The following is a 20,413-nucleotide window of genomic DNA, read 5'->3' as shown; positions in this document are numbered from 1 at the left end:
TTCCAGCGGAACTTCTGTGCGTCAAGCACCCGCTAGGTGCTGGGGACATAAAGATGAATATATACAGTCCGTGACTTTAAGGAGCTCTATTTGAGACAAATAGCCATAATGCAATATGCATTAAGCACTACAACAGAGACATGGATAAATTGCTAAGGGGCTCAAACGAGGGCAATTAATTCTGCCTGGACTGGGGCCAGGAAAATTTCCAAAGAGAAATAATTCAACAAGGGTAGAAGGATGAAAAAGGTATTCTGTGTAGAGAGAGCAGAATATTGAAGTAAATTTCCTATACATGGAATTTTAGGGGATTTCTGAATATTAGAGAGCAAATGGTGGCCCATGGGCCAGTTTCCGGTGGCAGGCATGCTTTGTTTGCCTTTAATTATCTCTATATATATTTTACTTAATTGCCTACACTTAAAAATCAGGAGATGGTACATGAATATCTGGATTTCTGACTTTTCTTGAAATATTGGAAGAGCTGGCAATATAGGTCCTGCATCCCTCCATGAGCAATCAGCTGGGACACGTATCCATTACCTGCGGGTTCCTTGGCACCCTTGCTTCACTCAAGTGCACTACCTGCCTGGCTGCAGAAGGAGTCTGTGTTTTCAACCCTGATCTAGGATGTAAGGTGTGTGCATGTAGGAATGACTGAGGAGGGAGGCAGGAAAGAGTGTGGCAGTTCGAGCCAGATCTTGAAAACTTTTGTGTGACAGGCATAATGTTTTTGTTATGTAATGGAGAGGAGGGATCTGGAGGTTGTAGAGGTAGATGAAAGATGAGGAGATGTTTTGTAAATAGAATCAATTGGACTTTGGGAAGGGAAGACATTATACAAATAACAGAGGTCTAGGAGACATTGGCCCTATTAGTTGAGAAGCTGAAGAAGGAGGTTTGGGGAGGGTGATAATTTTAGTTTATTGAGTTTGAGGTGGCTGTAGACACCTAAGTGGAGGGGTGCAATAGGCCTCTGGATTAGTGGAGCTGGAGCTCAGAAGAAATGGCTTGACTAGAAATATATAATAGTTTAGTAATTGAGCTCCTCTCGGTAACAGTGGATTACCAATAATGGTAGACAACTAAAAGTGTTGGATGAAATACTTTAAAAAAAATCAAATAACTGATAAGATAATGAGGAATTATTGGTGTGAGAGCATGAAAGGCTAGGAAAGCAAGAGAGGTGAACCCAGCAGTAGGGCTGCTTTTACCCTGAGGTCATTGGCTGATTTGGAATTGGTGGCAGACAATAGGCTGTGTTGGGGTAGCGAGACAAAAATTGGAGTCCAAATGTCCCCAAAGGTGAGAGCCCTGGTAAACCACCTTCCTGTAATGGGCTAGGATCTTGAAAGGCTGCTCTCCTATGGGAAGTTTGGAGGTAGGGTAAATAGATGTAAATAGAAAATCCAGACCCCAAACATTCAAAAACCAAAATTAAGAACCAATTGATAGATTTAACAGCAGGTTAGACTCAACTAAGGATCAAGTAATAAACTGGAAGAAAGAACAGAAGATACTACCCAGAATGAAGCATGGATAAGAAGGAATGGAAAACATAAAAGACAGGGTAAGAGACAAAGAGGATACTGGAAGAAAGTCTAACCCATCTTTATTTGGAGTCCAGGAAGGAGGGAGATAATAGGTTAAAACTAGTTCTTTTTTCTATTTTTTATTTTTTGAGAGAGAGTCTCACTCTGTTGCCCAGGCTAGAGTGCCGTGGCATCAGCCTAGCTTGCAGCGAGCTCAAACTCCTGGGCTCAAGCGACCCTCCTGCTCAGCCTCCCGAGTAGCTGGGACTACAGGCATGTGCTACCATGCCCAGCTAATGTTTTCTGTATATATTTTTAGCCGTCCATATAATTTCTTTCTACTTTTAGTAGAGACAGGGTCTCGCTCTTGCTCAGGCTGGTCTCAAATTCCTGAGCTCAAAGGATCCACCTGCCTTGGCCTCCCAGTATGCTAGGATTACAGGTGTGAGCCACTGCACCCAGCCTCAAATAAGATTTTTAAAAAATTCGTATCTGGCCGGGCGCGGTGGCTCACGCCTGTAATCCTAGCACTCTGGGAGGCCGAGGCGGGTGGATCGCTCGAGGTCAGGAGTTCGAGACCAGCCTGAGCAAGACCCTGTCTCTACTAAAAATAGAAAGAAATTATCTGGCCAACTAAAAATATATATATAAAAAAATTAGCCGGGCATGGTGGCGCATGCCTGTAGTCCCAGCTACTCGGGAGGCTGAGGCAGGATCGCTTAAGCCCAGGAGTCTGAGGTTGCTGTGAGCTAGATTGATGCCACGGCACTCACTCTAGCCCGGGCAACAGAGCGAGACTCTGTCTCAAAAAAAAAAAAAAAAAAAAAAATCCGTATCTGGACCCCTCAGAGTGAAAGTGTAGGAAATTTAAATCAAAGATAAAATCTTTAAAATAGTCAGAAAGAAGAGGTTTGATTAACTTCAAAGGAGCAACAAACTAGATTTGACAACTGTTTCTTTTACAGCAAAAAATGGGAGCCATAGACAAGAGAATAACAAGTATTAAATAAGAGTACTGAAAGACAATAACTTGCAACCTAGAATTGATTTGACAACTGTTTCTTTTACAGCAAAAATGGGAGCCATAGACAAGAGAATAACAAGTATTAAATAAGAGTACTGAAAGACAATAACTTGCAACCTAGAATTGCAGATCCAGAGACAATGTTTTTTAAAAACAAAGGTGAAATGAAGACATATTCAGACAAACCCAAACCAGGAGAGTTAGCTAACAGCAGAGGGGCACTAAATTCTCAAGCAGAAGGAATATTATTCCAGATGGAAGGTTGAGATGCAGGAAAAAAATAAAGAGCCTTAAAAATGGTAAATCTAGCATAGTGGTGCATGCCTGTAGTCCCAGCTATTTGAGAGGCTGAGGCAAGAGGATCCCTTGAGCCTAGGAGTCCAAAGCCAGCTTAGGTAACATATAGAGACCTCTCCACTTGTCTAAAAAAAAAAAAAAAAAAGAAAGAAAGAAAAGAAAAGGAAAGGAAAAGAAAGAAAAAAATGGTAAATCTAGATGGTTAATCTGAATGACAATTAGTAAGTATTAATATTCTGTGGGATTTAAAATATGTAGTGAATTTAAGTTCTGTGTTCATATACACCTACCCTTACCCAAGAGAAATGAATGCATCTCACCACAAGACATCCTGTACAAAAATGTTCGTAGTATCTTTATTCATAGTGGCCCCAAACTGGAAAGAACCCAAATGTATTCACCAGCCTCTCAGCCAGTTGGAGTTCCTGAATTCATCGACAGAAGAATGGATAAACCAGCTGTGGTATAGTTATACAACGGAATACTTCTCATTTAGAAAAAAAGAACAGATTGCTGATAAATGCAAAAGCATGAAAGAATCTTGAAAAATGCAAACACATGAAAGAATCTTGAAATGTGTCAAGCAAAAGAAGCCAGACCTCCCAGTCCCCAGAAAGAGTACATACAGTATGAGTCCATTTATGTAAAGTTAGAAAACAAACAAAACTAATCCATGATAAGAAAAATGAGAATAGTAATTGCCTCTTGGGGCAGGACAAAGGGGTATGGGTGAACTTTCTGAGGTGTTAAAAATGTTTTTTATTTTAATTTGGGCGGTGATCACATGAACAGAGTACATTTCCACTTCAGATCTGTGCATTCTGCTGTAGTAAATTATACATCAATAAAGCTCTTAAAAGAATTACACAGCAGATTAGAAAAAGAGTTCCTAACTTTCAATTAACTGTGGGGGTGGGGTGGGGAGGAGGAATAATAAACATTAATCAATGCAAAAGAAGCAGGAAGGGGGAGGAAAGGATTACAGGAGGGACAAAAAGCACATAGTAATATGATTGATTTAAAGGCAAATACTCCAGTGTATCTGTATGTGTGGCCAGTGATGGCGTAAGGTGCAAGGCTGAAATCCGGAGAGTTTGTGAGGAAGGAGAGAAGAGGACTGGAGGGAAACTGGTCAACAGGGATGTCAGATCCTTCTCTCCTTGACACTTCCCTTGTTCCCCTTATTTATTATTTTTTTACTTTTTATTTTATCTATTTTTTTTTTTTTTTTTTTAGTCAGTCAGACCTATGGCTGGTCTTGCTCCCTTTTTCTGAGTTCTCTTTCCAAGGGCCGTCTCAATTCCTCTTCTATTCTCTCTCCAACCCGCGTTTTTCCGCACTGATTCAATGAATACACTCCCTCCCTAACTGAAAGCTGTTTCTCCTGCCTCAAGTTTCTGGACGTGTAGTGTTCACTTCTGCTTAAAGTCTCTACCTATTTCCTTCCACTTTACCCGCTAGTGGCAAGGCGGTTATCAAAACGGTTGCATTTTTGAGGGAGGAAAAATTAGAAAGATGGCATTTCCACCTACAGATGAAGTGTAAATTACGCGCATTGCCCTGGATTGGGAAGATTTGGAAAACGAAACAAAAAACCCGTCCTGATAGCAGAGGATGGTTTCGATCCATCGACCTCTGGGTTATGGGCCCAGCACGCTTCCGCTGCGCCACTCTGCTATCTAGGACAGAAGTTCTCATGACTCTAATAAAAGGTTCTGTGAGTATTCGCCATCCTGACCTATTTATCCAGTGCCACCTAGTGTCTGCTCATAAAAGTGTCGCCATTACTGTCAAGCCTGTTCTTATTGGCTTGTTCTAGGCGTTTTTCATTGGTTCATAAACCCGGTTTGCCAAAGCAAACCAATAGGTACAAGAGGCAGAGCAAGGCCGGAGCCAATCGCGCCCGGTTTTGTTGGGACACGCCGGCAAGACACTCTCCACTTGTCTGCTCCTCAGAGGAAAGGGGCGGTTGGTGCGGCCTCCATTGTTCGGGATTGAGGCGCCATGAGGTAAGGGAGGGCATCAAGGTGGTCGAAAGGTTCCAGGTATTCGACCGAAAATTTTGGGAAGGTGGGCCGAAAGAAGTCGGAGGACCCAAAGCGCCCTGAACCTGGGGGCTCGCCAAAACCTGACGACTGGTCTGGGAGAGTGGGGGAGTCAGAGGCAGGCAGAGGCGGGAAAACTTGGCCCTGGGTTGGGGTTGGGGCCCAGGAGTGGGGAGGCGGGTTTGGCACCTCGGTCCCTGAGGGTTGAGACGAGGGGGTGTCCTCAATTCCCAGGAGCAGCACCCCATCGCCCCAGCTAGACTGAAAAGGCTGGAACTTGCAGCATTCATCCTCAATGCCAAGTGTTTGACATAGAGGATATGCCCCATAAAGGCACCGCGTTAATGAATAAATGAACAATGACTTTAGCTTCTGAAGTGTTATTAATAGGATTGGCGGGCGCAGGATTACGGGTTATTTCTTGTAGGGTCTCAGTGTCTGAGCCCCCTTATTGCTTGACTTGCGGTTGTGATGAACTTACCCAGAATAAGGGGGTCATGGGGGTGTAGCTGGGTACCATTTGGAATGGGGAGAAGTATAAGCGGCGGGTGGGGGTCTCTTGGCTTGCGTAGGGAAGTTCAGAGCGATGGAGGTAGCCAACTTGATATGGCCAGTATGGTGGATGTTCCTTCAATGAGGTTAAAATAAAATCTGCATTTCTAGGGGTGACAGAGGCCGTGGTCGTGGTGGGCGCTTTGGTTCCAGAGGTGGCCCAGGAGGAGGGTGAGTGCCGGTTTTTTGTATCTCTGCAGTTAGTTTCTGTTTCAGACACCTAAATAGGAGTTTGGAGTGGACTAATGTTACTTGCTGTTCTGAGAGCCAGCTATGGTCTTTTCCTGCTCTCTTGCTAAGTGAGTTTGGCCCCACTATGCTAAGCTTCGTGAAACCCTACGCACCTCCCACTCCCCAGCTTCCTTTGTAGGACAGACATGTTTTCAGAATTGCTGGTGTGTTATGTACATCTCGCTTGATTTTATGTGGCGAATAATTTGGACTGTTTTTCTTGTTTTAGGTTCAGGCCCTTTGTGCCACATATCCCATTTGATTTCTATTTGGTGAGTACCTTGGGTTAATATACGTTTCCTGGCCACTGTTCACCTATAGATGTAGAAATGGAACCCAGTGTCTCCTTGTTAATGAAGTCAAATGGTGGCTGGATTAGGAAAAGGCATTTGTGAATAGAGTTGGGAGGTTTTGAGTCAATGGTGTTGCTTTACATACAGAAACTGTGTAAGCAGAGTGGGGATGATAATTCCTTTGCTACTGTTGGCAGTAATATGGTTGTAATCTTTGTTCTGAACGATTAATTGTATCTCTGGTTTATCTCTTAACATAAAGGTAGTGAGAGCTTAAATTATGGCTGTTCCTTCTAGCTTGTATCCTTGTTTGAACATCTTAAGGAGTAAAAACAAGTGTAGAATTTCCTGTTTTCAATTTTTGTTGTTGTTGTAGCAACAGAAAAAACAATCTCTCCTGTATATTATTTTTGGTAAATCATATGTAGTTGTTTATTTCTGGTTTAGTGTGAAATGGCCTTCCCCCGGGTGAAGCCAGCACCTGATGAAACTTCTTTCAGTGAAGCCTTGCTGAAGAGGAATCAGGACCTTGCTCCCAATTCTGCTGAACAGGTATGTTGTTTTGGCTCCCTTCCTGAGATTTTTCTAAGAAAGTTAGAAAAGTGAACAACTATTGGTAAGGTTAAGAATAGTGTTATTAGGTTCTCACAGTAAAGATTAAAAGAAGAAGAAGAAAAGAATAGTGTTACTAGAGCCTAAACTCCACAGAGGGTTTGTTCTTCTTGTTTCTCATTGTGGAAGGAGATAGACAGCTAGGTGAATATATAAACAGATTACATATGCATTCATATTTTTATTGGGGAATCTATCCGTGGGGTGGGGTCAAAAAGCTGTTCTCTTCTGATATATTGAAGGCCAGAGGGTTGAAGTGTTTTCAGAATCCTATGTCAGTATTGGGTCAGCTTGTGTGTAAGGGATTAGGGGAAAATATTCAAACTCTGAGAAGTTGCTTGTAATTTTTCATAGGGTATTTTTGTTTCATGCTGTTTTTCAGGCCTCTATCCTTTCTCTGGTTACAAAAATAAACAACGTAATTGACAATTTGATTGTGGCTCCAGGAACATTTGAAGTGGTAAGTCCTAGGACTTAGTCCTAGGAAAGGGCAGTCTTGGTAGTGTGGAAGTTTCCTTGGCTCTTCTTTCTTCATTTTTCAGTTGCCTATTTTATAAATTCAACCCTGAAATGGGAAACTACAGTGGAATTCCTTTGTAGTGCTGATCTTGGGGACAAGACTTTTATCATTGTTACTGGCTAGCCATGATGTATCAGGCTTTCATGTGATGGTTTTGGGGATATGATTTTACCTCTGCTACTTCCAGATCTGGGTAGTAAGAAGCTGTGTTGTAACAGAGTTCTGAGAGGAATGAGGCATCTTTTTTCCTTCTAAATTTTTTTCCTTTTCCAACAGCAAATTGAAGAAGTCCGACAGGTAGGATCATATAAAAAAGGAACAATGACAACAGGACACAATGTGGCTGACCTGGTAGTAATACTAAAGATTCTGCCAACATGTGAGTATACCTCTTTCTGGCCATGGGAACAGAACATAGCAGTTGGGTTTAGGGCCTAGGGATCTTTAAAGCCTAAACTTATTTTGAGAAAGGATGTTTGTAAGATAAATGGGAAATGTATTTTTTTTTTTTTTTTTTGAGACAGAATCTCACTCTGTTGCCCAGGCTAGAGTGCCGTGGCGTCAGCCTAGCTCACAGCAACCTCAAACTCCTTGGCTCAAGCAATCCTCCTGCCTCAGCCTCCCGAGTAGCTGGGACTACAGGCATGCACCACCATGCCCGACTAATTTTTTGTATATATTTTTAGTTGTCCAGCTAATTTCTTTCTATTTTTTTTAGTAGAGACAGTGTCTCACTCTTGCTCAGGCTAGTCTCAAAGTCCTGACCTCGAGTGATCCGCCCACCTCAGCCTCCCAGAGTGCTAGGATTACAGGCATGAGCCACTGCGCCTGGCTAGGAAATGTATTTTTTTTAATGTGTGTTGGGGTGAAGGGACAAACTCTGGAGGTATGTCTGAAAGAGTGTATGGCAGGCCGGGCGTGGTGGCGCATGCCTATAGTCCCAGCTACATGGGAGGCTGAGGCAAGAGGATCACTTGAGCCCAGGAGTTTGAGGTTGCTGTGAGCTAGGCTGACGCCACGGCACTCCAGCCCGGGCAACTGAGTGAGACTCTGTCGCAAAAAAAAAAAAAGAGTGTATGGCAGTTTACTGTAGGGCAATGTTTCAACTGGGGGTGATTTTGCCCCCCAGGGGACATCTGATAGTATCTGGGGAGATTATTAGTTATTGTAACTAAGGGAGTACTCTGGCATCAAATGAGGGTAGAGGCTAATATGTTGCTAAATAAGCTATAGTGCATAGGACAGACCCTACCCCTACCACTCTAAACAAAGAATTATTCAGCCCAAAGTGTCACTGTGCCACTGACCTGAAAAACCCTGCTATAGAGAAAGAATGTGGATATAGGTGGTGTCCTCTTCCTTGAGCCTTCCAATTTTTCTCTCCAGGCCTTAGCTTCCCCTTATAAAAGTGTTTATTCTGTTGTTTACCCTTGCTCCAGCCTTGAACATGGGGCAGAAATGAGAGCGCAGAGTAGCTTAGAGGTGTATAGAAAGTCTACATAAATAGATTATTATAACATTCATTATCTCCTTTTCTCTGACTCTAGTGGAAGCTGTTGCTGCCCTGGGGAACAAAGTCGTGGAAAGCCTAAGAGCACAGGATCCTTCTGAAGGTTTGTGTTTGTTGCTGAATGTGTATTTTGTAGTGATAGGAACCAGGTTCTATAATTATAAGTACATTTGCAAAAAAGTCAGGTCAATGGAAGAGTACTCAATGGAAGAGTAAATGCAGAGCTTTATGTTGTGGAAATTTTTTTGGCAGGGGCCCCAGGTGTACAAAAGCCATATGATCTCCCTGACTTCTAGAGCTCTGTATTCTAAATTCTCATTGTGGACTCTTATTGCTGCCTTTTTTTTTTTTTTTTTTTTTTCAAAAACACTTACTAGAGACAGAGGACAGAAAGTATAGTCCACTCTCGAAGATGGTAAGAGAGCGGACTGATCCAAGAAGGAACCCTCTCTTGTTGCTATTTTTAAAACCTACCTGTTCTCCCCACCTCCATGCTGGATTTAACTTTGGTTACCTAATAGAAGTGTGTTACAGCTTTCAATTATTCTGTTATTTCAGTTTTGACCATGCTGACCAATGAGACTGGCTTTGAAATCAGTTCTTCTGATGCTACAGTGAAGATTCTCATTACAACAGTGCCGCCCAATCTCCGAAAACTGGACCCAGAACTCCACTGTTAGTTCTTTTTTTTTCCATTGCTGGGAAATTCAAAACATGGTATTTTGAGTATACCACATGAAGCTTTCTGGGAGTTGAAGGACCTAAGTTTACTCTGAACTTTGTTCTCTCTTTCCATGTAATTTGGAAATAGTTTTTACTGGCTTGCTAGTGAAATGTTCAGAAAGGATGGCCAGGAAAGCAGTGGAAGGACTTAAAAGAGGACTGAGGAAATATTTATGTGGGGGTATAGGCTTTTGGAGAAAATCATGAATCTGCGTACTTTTAGATTTGGTTTGGGTTAGGGATAGTGAGTTTTTTGGATAAGTGATTTGCTAATCTCAGGAACATAGGATGATTTAAAGAATTGCTAAGTTATCTTGCTCTCTTTCCCAAGTTTTCGGACAGTAGGATTAGGACTGAATTGCTTGCTTAATAATGTTTGGCCTTGGCCTCTCATGTTTGTCTTCTAGTGGATATAAAGGTGTTACAGAGTGCCTTAGCAGCCATCCGACATGCCCGCTGGTTTGAGGAAAATGCTTCTCAGTCCACGTGAGTCCCTCCCTGACTTTGGATTAAGGTAACCTTTCTAACTGCAATGACTAGCAGGATATCCCCACACTTGACCTCTGATAGAACTGTTTTGGCTATGATCTTCTGTCTGGATTTTGATTTTTTACCTTTAGTAAGCAAATTAAGATTGGAAGGAAGAAGGAAAAAAATGTAGTTCTGGAAATAGCATAGTCAGCTTCACTCTACCTCAGGTGTGGAGTGTGGAAATACGTGATATTATTACTTTTTTTTTTTTTTTTTGAGACAGGGTCTCACTCTGTTGCCCAGGCTGGAATACAGTGTGTGATCACAGCTCACTGTAACCTCAAACTCCTGGGCTCAAGTGATCCTCCTGCCTCAGCCTCCTGAGTAGCTGGGACTACAGGTGCACCACCATGCCTGGCTAATTTTTTTGTAGAGATAGGGTCTTGCTATGTTGCCCAGGCTGGTCTTGAACTTTTTGGTCTCAAGCAATCCTCCCATCTTGTTCTTCCAAAGCACTAGGATTACAGGCATGAGCCACCTTGCCTGGCCAACAACGTTAATTACTTTTAAACCTTAGGTCATTCTTGCTTTCAGAGTTAAAGTTCTCATCAGACTGCTGAAGGACTTGAGGATTCGTTTTCCTGGCTTTGAGCCCCTTACACCCTGGATTCTTGACCTGCTGGTAAGTAAAGGAGTAACTGTTGTTCCAGATTATCTCTATTTAGCAGTAGTTACTCTAAAACCTACCAGAATCTGAAATTCAGTGAAGCTTAAAAGAACTTTCATTGGTGGACAAGTAATCCAATAAAGATTCAACGTTTATTTGCTGGATTTTTTTTGAGTATTCAATCTAATGAGTAGTTATTGAGTTACAGTATCTGACTTTTCATTACTATTAATCATTTCATTGTGATAATGGAGAGAAATAGCCATTTCAGAATTTTTGGCTGGACTTTAACAACCAGTTTTCCTCAGGATGATTCAAAGTTTTATTAATAGTGTGTGTGAAGACAGATTGCCCATTTGGTGGCACATCTACCAGATTTATTATTTTCTAGGGTCATTATGCTGTGATGAACAACCCCACTAGACAGCCTTTGGCCCTAAACGTGGCATACAGGTACAGCATGCTTCTTTGGGTTTAGGGCTGGTTGTAAGCCATCTTGTGCATTCTTTTAACACCTCCTGTGTTTCAGGCGTTGCTTGCAGATTCTGGCTGCAGGACTGTTCCTGCCAGGTTCAGTCGGTATCACTGACCCCTGTGAGAGTGGGAACTTCAGAGTACACACAGTAATGACCCTGGAACAGCAGGTATTGGCACAGCTATGAAATGGTCTGTTCTGCCCCTCTATTGAATACTTCTGTTAGAAGGCAAAGGGAATGTGGTCTTTAGTGGTCAGGGATCTGGGGGTTCTCAAAGACTTTGGTCCTGAGATTTCAAATTCTCCTCATCTCTATTTTCACAAGGATGTTAGTCAAATAAGATAGTACTTTGATTCTCCTTGCTAACTTACCTTCACTTTGCTCTCCTTCAGGACATGGTCTGCTACACGGCTCAGACTCTGGTCCGAATCCTCTCACATGGAGGCTTTAGGAAGATCCTTGGCCAGGAGGGTGATGCCAGCTGTGAGTGTCCACTGTGGGTCAGGGGTTTCTTACTGTACTCTGTGGTCTACAAAGAAGCTGTACACTGCTCAAATGTCTTAATATTTCCACTGTATAAATCCTAACTGGGCTACTTGTCTAAAATCACCTTTTTCCCTAGATCTTGCCTCTGAAATATCTACTTGGGATGGAGTGATAGTGACACCTTCAGAAAAGGCTTATGAGAAGCCACCAGAGAAGAAGGAAGGAGAAGAGGAGGAGGAGAATACAGAAGAACCACCTCAAGGAGAGGAAGAGGAGAGCATGGAAACTCAAGAGTGACCTTCACTCCCTTTCCTACCCAAGGGGAAGACTGGAGCCTAAGCTAGCTGCTACTGGGCTTTATATGGTGGCATTTCCATGGGATAGGGAAGACAACAAGAAGGAAAATAAACTCTAGAAGGAAGTGTCATTCCACTGGGTTTTGACACTGGCTTAGCAGCCAGAAGTCTTGCATTTATGGCCTATGCCATCCATCTGTAATGAAGCAGGATACCAACATTTCTTCCTAATATTTTAGAATCCCCAACTCCTGAAAACCCCTCAACCAGTACTTTATTGTTGAAATGTTGTGAACTGTTAGTGTCTGGAAATTTTTTTTCTAAGAAAAACGATTAAAGTACTTCCTAGTAGGGCTCTTGGTCTTGTTTTTCCTTGGCATGTAGCAACCTTTTTTTGCTTCCTTTTGCTTTTTATCCTCTTCATTGAAAGTGATACTTGAGTATTTTAATTATAAACAGTTAACATCACAATTTGAAACTATACTTGAATTAAAGCAGACTCCTGGAATCTTTCTGTATACCAGAGTAAATTAGAATACTGTTGAAGTATTTATTGAATTAAATGGTTCTAGCAACACTGCTATTTACTATATTCAAGCCAGTGCAATAAAAAAAAAAAAGGACAGAGGTCATTCACCTTGACTTTGCCTGCCCTCTCCTCCAAATCCTCAGTGTAAACAAAGGAAAATGAGAAGTCACAGGTAGAGGACGTGCTGTCCAGGCTGATGTAACCCAGGCACATAACAAAAGGAAGCCCCACTGTGGTTAACTAGGTTTGAAGAAGGTAGGCTTCTAATATGTAGCTTGTAAAAAATGCAGAGGTCTCAGCTTATTCACGGAAGGAAGCAAGAGCTGCAATTAATTTTAAGTCCTTTGGGTACCTCAGTCCAGCTGCACACAGGGCCCCTTTTCTTCAGGCCCATGCATAAATGCTTCAAACAAACCATAGGGCTGCCTTTTTAATGTCCCAAGGTCTACAGGGATTGTCTCCTGGAAGCTTTGCATGTCTGTAGAAGCAAGGCAGGTGGGGAACAGTACTTGTGCTATCCTGAGGCCATGGACTCATCTGTCTTGTTATTTACTTGGAGAACCAGGGGGGTAAACTCCTGAATCCAGCATTGCCCTCCTGCGGGCTGTTTCCTTGGCAACACTGTGGTTTAGCCGCCTCAGCCGTTCCTATAAGACAAGGAAGATCAGGAATCTAATAACTGCTGTGAAAGGCTTTAAGAGTTTAAGTCAACTAGGTGCTGCAAAGTATCTTAGGCTCCACCTCAAAGCCATTCTTAAGGTATATATAAAAATGTAAATGACAGCAACTGGATATTGAGAATGAGAATAGTTAGTTTCTCTTCCCCCAAAGATTTTAAAAATCACAGTAGCTTTAATTGTGTTGAAGGCCTATAAAAGGGCAAAGAATCACTGCTGGTAGGAAATTCTTTTACCTGAGCATTTTGTAGAATGTTGTTGACAAGGACAACTCGTCGCCGGGCATTAAGTAGCTTTTTAACATAGGGGTCGAGATCCAGGGCCACCTTCTGATCCTCATTGATACGGCACAATTCTGGGGATGGAAGTAGGTGCAACTAACATTTAATAGCTCATCTCTCGTTCTTAGGGAAAAAAGGCTAGTAAGGGGATGGAAAACTCTCTTGCACCCACATGGGCCATAGCCACTATAGACTTAAGACATCTCTCAAAGGAGGAGACCTTTGGCAGCCCTGATGTCCCGGCAACAAGTGACAGAAACCCAGCCCAGAGGCTGGCAAAACATAAGGTCCTCAAAGTGAGCTGGAGGATTCCGGGTACACAGGGATGCTCTCTTACCTGTAGCTAGGTTGTCAATTTGTTCCCGGAGCTCCACCTGGCTCTCTCTGCAAAGAGGTACAAGGCCTACACGGTCAGGCAGTTAACGGAGCTCACGAAACTAATTCCCCTACGTATTTCCCAAGTACTGAGAGAAGCCAGCCTCAACTTAACCCTCCAACCCGCAGTCTTCCGCGGGTTCTTCCTCGCCTCAATCAGGTTCGTGAATTTATTAGTCCCAGCTAGAACCTCTCTTGGTCCCGCCCCCAGCCTCCCTCTCGGTCACCTGACGGCGTGGACGTGAGAGTCGAGCTGCAGCACAGCCGGTCGCAGGAACTCCAGGAGCCCTTCGGCGAAAAGGTCGCGGCCTGTGGGGCCCGCCACCGGGGTCCCTGCCCCGGACACACCGGCGGAACCAGCCCTGGCCATCACGAACTGTCCTGACGCCCGGAACCTGCCGCGAGGGCCGCCGGGAACTGGAGCCGCGCCGATGTGCGCCGCGAGGGGGCGCCCGGGAAAAGCCGTCTCCGAGCCGGCGCGCTGGGGCTTCTGGGAAATGGAGTCTCTGGCGCGAGCAGGGCGGGGAGAAGGGCGGCATCGTGGACCCCTCTGGGAGTTGTATTAATAGTTCTTTGCAGGTCTTGTGGCAGGTTTTGAAGATCTCCAGACTTTGGGAGCTGGGGGAAGGAACGACTTTTCGGAGTGGATACTTTTTGTTTTCTCCAAAGGTGAAAGTAAATGCTAATATCCCCAGTTGTCCGTAGCCTTCCTATGTTAACTTTATTTATTTATTTTTTTAATTTTAAACATTTTATTTTATCAAATACATCCAAAATATTACCATTTCAACTGATAGTCATTATAAAAACAAAAGAGATATTACTCTTTTTGTGTTCTATCTGAAAGGTGGTCTTGCTAATAACCTATCTAACAGAGGAAAACAGACTATCAAACAGAAACTAAGGGAAATAAACTCACAACACAACTACTCTTTGTTTAATTAAAACACGTGTGGCCTAACTTGTTACCTCTGAGTTCTTTTTTCAGCCTTGAAAAAGTTCCCGAGTGGACAGGAGTGAGAACTTCCCCTGCTTCCTCAAGAAGAGACAGTACCAGATGCCTCCCGCCATCAAGAAGAAAGAAGAAACTAATTTCTGTATCAATCTGCTACGTGAGAAACAGAAAAGGCGAACACGGCAGGTTCACAGCCGCTTTTGTTATCAGTCCCCTGAAGCAGAGGAAAAAAACATTTCTACTCTTTAAAACCACCAAGCAACTTTCCTCACCACCCGACATTTCCTTCCTCCGCGCGTGTGTCGCGGCCACTCTTTCTTTCTCAGGAAAATAAACTTTTACCTCTGTATGTCCTAACCACTGTCTGGGAATTCTTTCCCCCGCCCCCGCGTAAGGACTTCACACCCTAACACTATCTTTGAAATCCAGTGTGTATTTTACACTTGCAGCGTTTCTTAGTCCCGGCCGCCACAAGTGGCTAGTGGCGATCCTAGCGGGCAGCGCAGATCCAGTGGCTGTTATCACTTTTAGGGCCCAGACAGAGGACCCGCCCTTCCATAGTCATCCAGAAGCTCCGAAGGCGGGGAGACGGTCCAGCCTATGTTAACTTTATGAGAAAACCAGATTGTTTGTATTCATGGTATAGTTTTAGATTTCTAAAGAGTATATTTTTAATGACACTAAATACGTACAAAATTACACACGAATGTTATTCAGCCTTAAAAAGGAATGAAATTCTGGTACATGCTGCAACACAGATGAGCCTTGAGGACATTATGCTGAGTGACATAAGCCAGCCACAAAAGGGCAAATATTGATTGTATGAGTCTACTTACATGAGTTACCTAGAGTAGTCAAATTCATGGAGATAAAATATAGAACAGTGGTACCCGAGGTTGAGGGGGCAGGAGGAATGGAGAATTATTTTTCAATGGGCACAGAGTTTCAGTTTGGGAAGATGAAACAACTCTGGAGATGGATGGTGGTGATAGTTGTATACAATGTGAATGTCCTAATGCCACTGAAGTGTACACTTAAAGATGATTAAAGTGGTAAATTTCGGCCGGGCGCAGTGGCTCACGCCTGTAATGCTAGCTCTCTGGGAGGCCAAGGCGGGTGGATCGTTTGAGCTCAGGAATTGGAGACCAGCCTGAGCAAGAGTGAGACCCCGTCTCTACTAAACAAAAAATAGAAATTAGCTGGACAACTAAAAAAAAAAAATATATATATATATATATATGTATATATAAATTAGCTGGGCATGGTGGCGCATGCCTGTAGTCCCAGCTACTCGGGAGGCTGAGGCAGGAGGATTGCTTGAGCCCAGCAGTTTGAGGTTGCTGTGAGCTAGGCTGACGCCATGGCACTCTGGCCCAGGCAACAGAGTGAGACTCTGTCTCAAAAATAAATAAATAAATAAATAAATAAATAAATAAATAAAGTGGTAAATTTTATGTTATGTATATTTTACTACAATAAAAAACTTAAGGGCAGCTCCCAGTGTCGCCGGGTGGGCCAGGGGCAGCCCGAGAAAAAAAAAAACAAAAAACAAAAAACTTAAAAAAATAACTTAAAAAAAAAAAACTGTATGTGTTTTCATATTTTCTTCCCTCAAAAAAGTTTCCTTAGTATAGTTCAGTTTTGTTTTTCATGGTTTTCCAGGAAGTTTACATATGTCTCTTATGCTCTAATGTGTTCCAGTGGCTCACAATTCCCTAGGCCGTGGGGGAGGATGTCTGTGCAGAAATGCTCTTGGAGGACAGGCAAGGGGATCCACAGAGATAAATGTGCTTGAGCTTCATCTTCAGGATTAAAGGAGGATAAGGCATTTGAGTCATTGTGGGAGAATGGTAATCAGTGGCTATAAACCTGAGACCCCAACTATGATAACTTTTAAAGCCTTGTACATCTTTTGTTGTTGATTGTATTTGTGTCCCTGAATCTCTCTCCCTGGTGGTTAGAGGTAAAACTCTCATGAGGGCCTGGGGCTTATTTTGGGAGTAAGAGGCAAGGAAGGGAGCAGCTAGAGCAATTACAACCTGCTTCACAGGCCTTGGGAAGAGGAAGCCCAGGGGGTAGAGTAGTGACAGTGTTGAAGAGGAAAGGAAAAGGGTCCAGGTCCTTGAAAGAAAGAACAGCATGTTGACCTGGGCTGGAAAAGGGCTTTGAAGGTTGATGGCCCAGTATCTGGACAAGAAGCCCCTGAGTTAGGCTACAGTCCTTTCAGGTGCCTCTTCAAAGAAGGGTTGCTAGATTTGGAAAACAGAACAAACAAAACACCTGAGATACCAGGTAAATTTGAATTTCAGATAAAAAACAAATAATTTTTTACTATAAGTATTTTATCTGGTAATCCTACTTCAAAGGCTGGTTCTCTGAGGAAAATCACTATGTGTTTTTGTTTTGTTTTTATGCTTTCCTTTTTACTCCTTATCATCTTGAGTTAGACTGTATCTCTCACGAAGGCTCCTGACTGATCTTGCCACTGGTCTCATCCCGCCAGGTCAGTCTGCACTGAAATACCAGTCAGATTACATAATACCCTTGCTTAGAGAAAATGAGTGCTGGAAGGGATTTTAGAACACATCTGTCCTTGGTTTCTGGGACACTTGTGAGGAAGACTGGGCAAAGGTCTTGCAGAAACCCTAAAGTTTGATAACAGGTTGAAGGCCAGTGCTGATTCAATTATTCATTCTTTAAACACTTATGAAACTCCAGGCACAAGATATTCAGCACAAAACCCCCTTCTTCCCTTCCTGCACCTACATCATATAGCACTGCCCCCCCCTGCGGTCTTTGCTTCTCCACAGAGACTAAAGGAGGTGTAGGTCATAAGACCTCTAAAACTAGCCCATCCCATCCAACCACTACACACACCACCATGCGGTTGGGATCAGTCAGGGTCCAATCGGGAGAGAGAAAAGACACAGTAATATCAACGGGGAGAGTTTAGTATTATGAGTTATCCTATAACAGGATTGGAGTAATGAGGAATTGGTTAATAAGCAGAGAGAACTCCAAACCACATAGGAAGAGCAGATGCTAGGAGCAGCCTGTTACCCCTAGAAATAGAGCACATAAAGGAGAGCCCTATCCCAAGGTCTGAGATACAGACTGTTGAAAAGGGCATGGCTGTGGCTCACTGAATGACAAAGAAGTTGCTGTGATGCCATGCTGGTGGAATGTGCCAGAAATGTGCCTTCTAGAACTTACAGGAATTCCACCTTCTAGAGTGCCTGGGAAAGCTGTTTATGGGAGATGCTCACCAGAGGCATTTTGCTGTGAAACAGCCTGAAGCTACTGGCCACGGGGTGCTGCTGGCTGCTAGGCACAGCAAGAGCCGAGTCCTTCAGGTAGCCACGTTCCGAACCCACTAGAACTGGGGAGCAATTGTTCCTCCTGAAATATTCCTCCAGTATCCTCTACTGACAAACTAACATTGTACCAGCTGGCAAAGGAAAAATATTTGGAGTCTAGAACCATTTTCATAGAGTAGGCAAAAAGGATTCATTTAGAGCTTTGAGGCTCTCTTTCTAGTTATCCAATAGCTGGAAAATTCACTGGTCTGCTCCAACAGAAAGCTGTAGATCATTTATTTTATTCATTTGGGTGCAAGTCACAGGGAACTATTGGTATCCCCACCTCTAAGGCCTGACCACCACCCACAGAGCCTCTCTAACGGGTCTTGTTTTCCAATCTTCCCATTTTTGGTTCCAAGTATTTGATTTTTTTAGATGTAATTTTATCAAAATGGAAAAGTATGAGCAAAAAAGGGCAGAGGGTAGCTGAGGTGAGGGGAGGGGAAGGAGGAGAGGACAGGGAGGGGCAGAATTAGTGAGAAGTTGTACAGGACAATTCAGAGACCATTATCCTCTCATGTTCCAGCAGCTTCCTTGTAGCTTTCCACAAGCAAAACCCACTTTCTGCAGGTTGCCTCAGAGGCCTGTCTTGGGTTTCCATTTCCCCCATAATGGTCCAGCATGGGGTATTTACAGTCTACAAGCATTTCCACTTCTGAAATCCCACTTGATGCTTATAGATGTGCAGACTGATGCCAGAGGGGCACCCTGACCTGCAGCCCCCTAGCCTGGGCAGCTAAGGTTGAGGAGCAAGCTGAGCTTGAGCATGGTATGGAGCACCTGGTCCAGCAGTGTGGTCCCTGGTGCAGCCACATCCCCACTCAGTGTGGGGGTGATGATCAAGTGCAGTTAATCAGGCTGCCAGCCATTACAATGTTTATACAGAGGATGCATAGGTGCTGCCTGTCATCCATCACAATACCTGCAGCCTCTACCAGCCTGGGTGGGCAGAGGGCGTGGAGCTTAGGTTGACTTTATTATACTCTAATTTGGGCCTAAGCTCTGCACCATCTCTCAAAACATTTCGCTTTCTCCCTGACTTCAAGAATCACCTAGGTCAGACCCTCTACCCAAGCCACCTCCAGTCCGAATGTCTCCCTTCTTTTCATATCACCACTTACTCACTTCCTGTACCCCTCCAGTTTTATGAGTTGTATGGGGCCAGGCGCCCCTATGTTCCTCCAGTAATCCCAGTCCATTGACTTCCTCCCCACTCACCCATGGTATGGCTAATGCTCCCCCAAAGGAGTCAGACCTGGGGATGTTGCTCATTGACAGCCACTGTGTATGAACTATGGCCACCTGCTACTGTGTCTGCCATAGGCTGACTGGCACAGGCAGACACTTGGCAGGAGCCTGGTGCTCAGGATACTCTGCCCACCCAGCTGTGCCCACATTGCCAACTCTCATCCTTGCCAGAATCCTGGAGCAGCTCATTTTCTTGGGATGCTGGGTTGGGTGTTGTCGGTATTTCAGCACCTGTTGAGCCTTTCTGTTCTAGATTTTAGGTCTGTTCCCATTTCCTGGTAGCTCTGCTCTGCCCTACCTCTCAGACCCTCTGTTCTCCCTATGCTTAGGTTCCATTGTCTTCTTGCTGACCTTAAGATGGATCCTGGGGTAGGTTTATGAGGAAGCTCTGCAAGAACATGCAATGCTGGCTCAGGCAGTACAGTCACATAGTGCCCTATGCCTATGCACCCTGTACCCACTGTGGAGCCTGGGTAGGGCTGAGGGGGTGGGTAGAGTCAGCAGAGGGTCTTTCTTGTGGGAGACGGGGGCCACAGAATGGTGTCTGATAATGCCTTTAACTGGGGAGGAGGACTTCTTTAGGCCTGTCAGGTCCAAAGGACAGGGACGGGATATTCCTGGTTCACCCCACTTTCTGGGAGGCCAGAGCTGTCTGGGAAGCCTTACAATGCTTCAGTGGAGGAAACAAGTTAGCAGCAGGGGTGGGAGCTGGGAAGGGTTAGGGCAGTCAGGCCTGTGATTCCAGCCATCTTATTAACTGGTGCTCCTGGAGAGCTGCCATCCCCCACATCCCCCATCATGGGTGAATTCTCTGGCCAGACTCCAGGACTCCTGCTTATCACAAAGGGGTAAGAGGCTGAGGGTGGGGTCCTGGTTTAGTAGTGCTGAGAAGGGCACTGGGGGCCTTTATTCTTTTATCTTTTTCGTCTACCTTTCCCCGTCTCCTTTCTTTTCTCTATTTTCTGATCTGGCTCTCTCCCTGAAATTAGATTCCTTTAGAGTGTGTGCTTTTGACTAAAATCCAAACGGAAAAGCTTTAGGACATTTTGGGGAACACTTTTCCTCCCTTTTCCCATGGATGTTTAAATCTTGAGCTGATAATTGCCTTACACTAAAGGTGTAAATAAATGAAGCCTAAATGAAGAATCAACTAAATCCTTTAAAGAGGCCTCATGGAGGCTTTAGCTGTCCCAGGCCTGGGGGGTGGGGGAGGTATTAACTGCCTGAGGGACTTAGGAAGCCTGGAGGTGAATG

The 20,413-nt window shown here is 44.0% G+C and overlaps 2 protein-coding genes and 1 non-coding gene across 4 annotated transcripts; 1 reads left to right on the top strand and 2 right to left on the bottom strand.

Moving 5' to 3' along the window:
* Window positions 1–4,458: 4,458 nt before the first annotated feature.
* On the bottom strand, window positions 4,459–4,530 carry TRNAM-CAU. The gene has a single exon. It is a non-coding gene; the product is annotated as a tRNA-Met (tRNA).
* A 227-nt stretch (window positions 4,531–4,757) lies between these two features.
* On the top strand, window positions 4,758–12,088 carry ILF2 (interleukin enhancer binding factor 2). The gene is made up of 14 exons (XM_045545112.1): window positions 4,758–4,862; window positions 5,562–5,621; window positions 5,911–5,953; window positions 6,422–6,526; window positions 6,969–7,046; window positions 7,383–7,485; window positions 8,654–8,719; window positions 9,175–9,291; window positions 9,747–9,825; window positions 10,405–10,492; window positions 10,869–10,930; window positions 11,007–11,121; window positions 11,346–11,436; window positions 11,576–12,088. The coding sequence occupies exons 1-14, from the start codon at window positions 4,858–4,860 to the stop codon at window positions 11,734–11,736; spliced, it is 1,173 nt and encodes a 390-aa protein (XP_045401068.1). The 5' UTR covers window positions 4,758–4,857; the 3' UTR covers window positions 11,737–12,088.
* Window positions 12,089–12,261: 173 nt separating this feature from the next.
* SNAPIN (SNAP associated protein) lies at window positions 12,262–14,321 on the bottom strand. Of its 2 annotated transcripts, XM_045545118.1 has the most exons (4): window positions 13,825–14,034; window positions 13,560–13,606; window positions 13,178–13,296; window positions 12,262–12,911 (listed from the first exon to the last, which is right to left on the bottom strand). In XM_045545118.1, the coding sequence occupies exons 1-4, from the start codon at window positions 13,965–13,967 to the stop codon at window positions 12,810–12,812; spliced, it is 411 nt and encodes a 136-aa protein (XP_045401074.1). In that variant the 5' UTR covers window positions 13,968–14,034; the 3' UTR covers window positions 12,262–12,809. The 2 variants fall into 2 exon arrangements, with proteins under 2 accessions (XP_045401074.1, XP_045401073.1); XM_045545117.1 differs by lacking the exon at window positions 13,560–13,606 and having other exon boundaries at window positions 13,825–14,321.
* Window positions 14,322–20,413: the final 6,092 nt, after the last annotated feature.

The sequence above is a fragment of the Lemur catta genome, chromosome 3, assembly GCF_020740605.2.
Source record: "Lemur catta isolate mLemCat1 chromosome 3, mLemCat1.pri, whole genome shotgun sequence".
NCBI lineage: Eukaryota > Metazoa > Chordata > Mammalia > Primates > Lemuridae > Lemur > Lemur catta.
The sequence above is the reverse complement of the archived record's forward strand: the minus strand, read 5'-3'. Positions and strand labels throughout refer to the sequence as shown.

What these genes read in the sequence shown, in the direction of transcription:
- ILF2 (XM_045545112.1), top strand. An exon ending in ACTAAAGATTCTGCCAACAT is followed by an intron (nt 7,486 to 8,653) that starts GTGAGTATACCT and finishes CTCTGACTCTAG; the next exon opens with TGGAAGCTGTTGCTGCCCTG. An exon ending in ACTGGACCCAGAACTCCACT is followed by an intron (nt 9,292 to 9,746) that starts GTTAGTTCTTTT and finishes TTTGTCTTCTAG; the next exon opens with TGGATATAAAGGTGTTACAG.
- SNAPIN (XM_045545117.1), bottom strand. Translation starts at nt 14,136, where the DNA reads ATGCCGCCCTTCTCCCCGCCCTGCTCGCGCCAGAGACTCCATTTCCCA. An exon ending in TCTCACGTCCACGCCGTCAG is followed by an intron (nt 13,297 to 13,824) that starts GTGACCGAGAGG and finishes TTCCATCCCCAG; the next exon opens with AATTGTGCCGTATCAATGAG.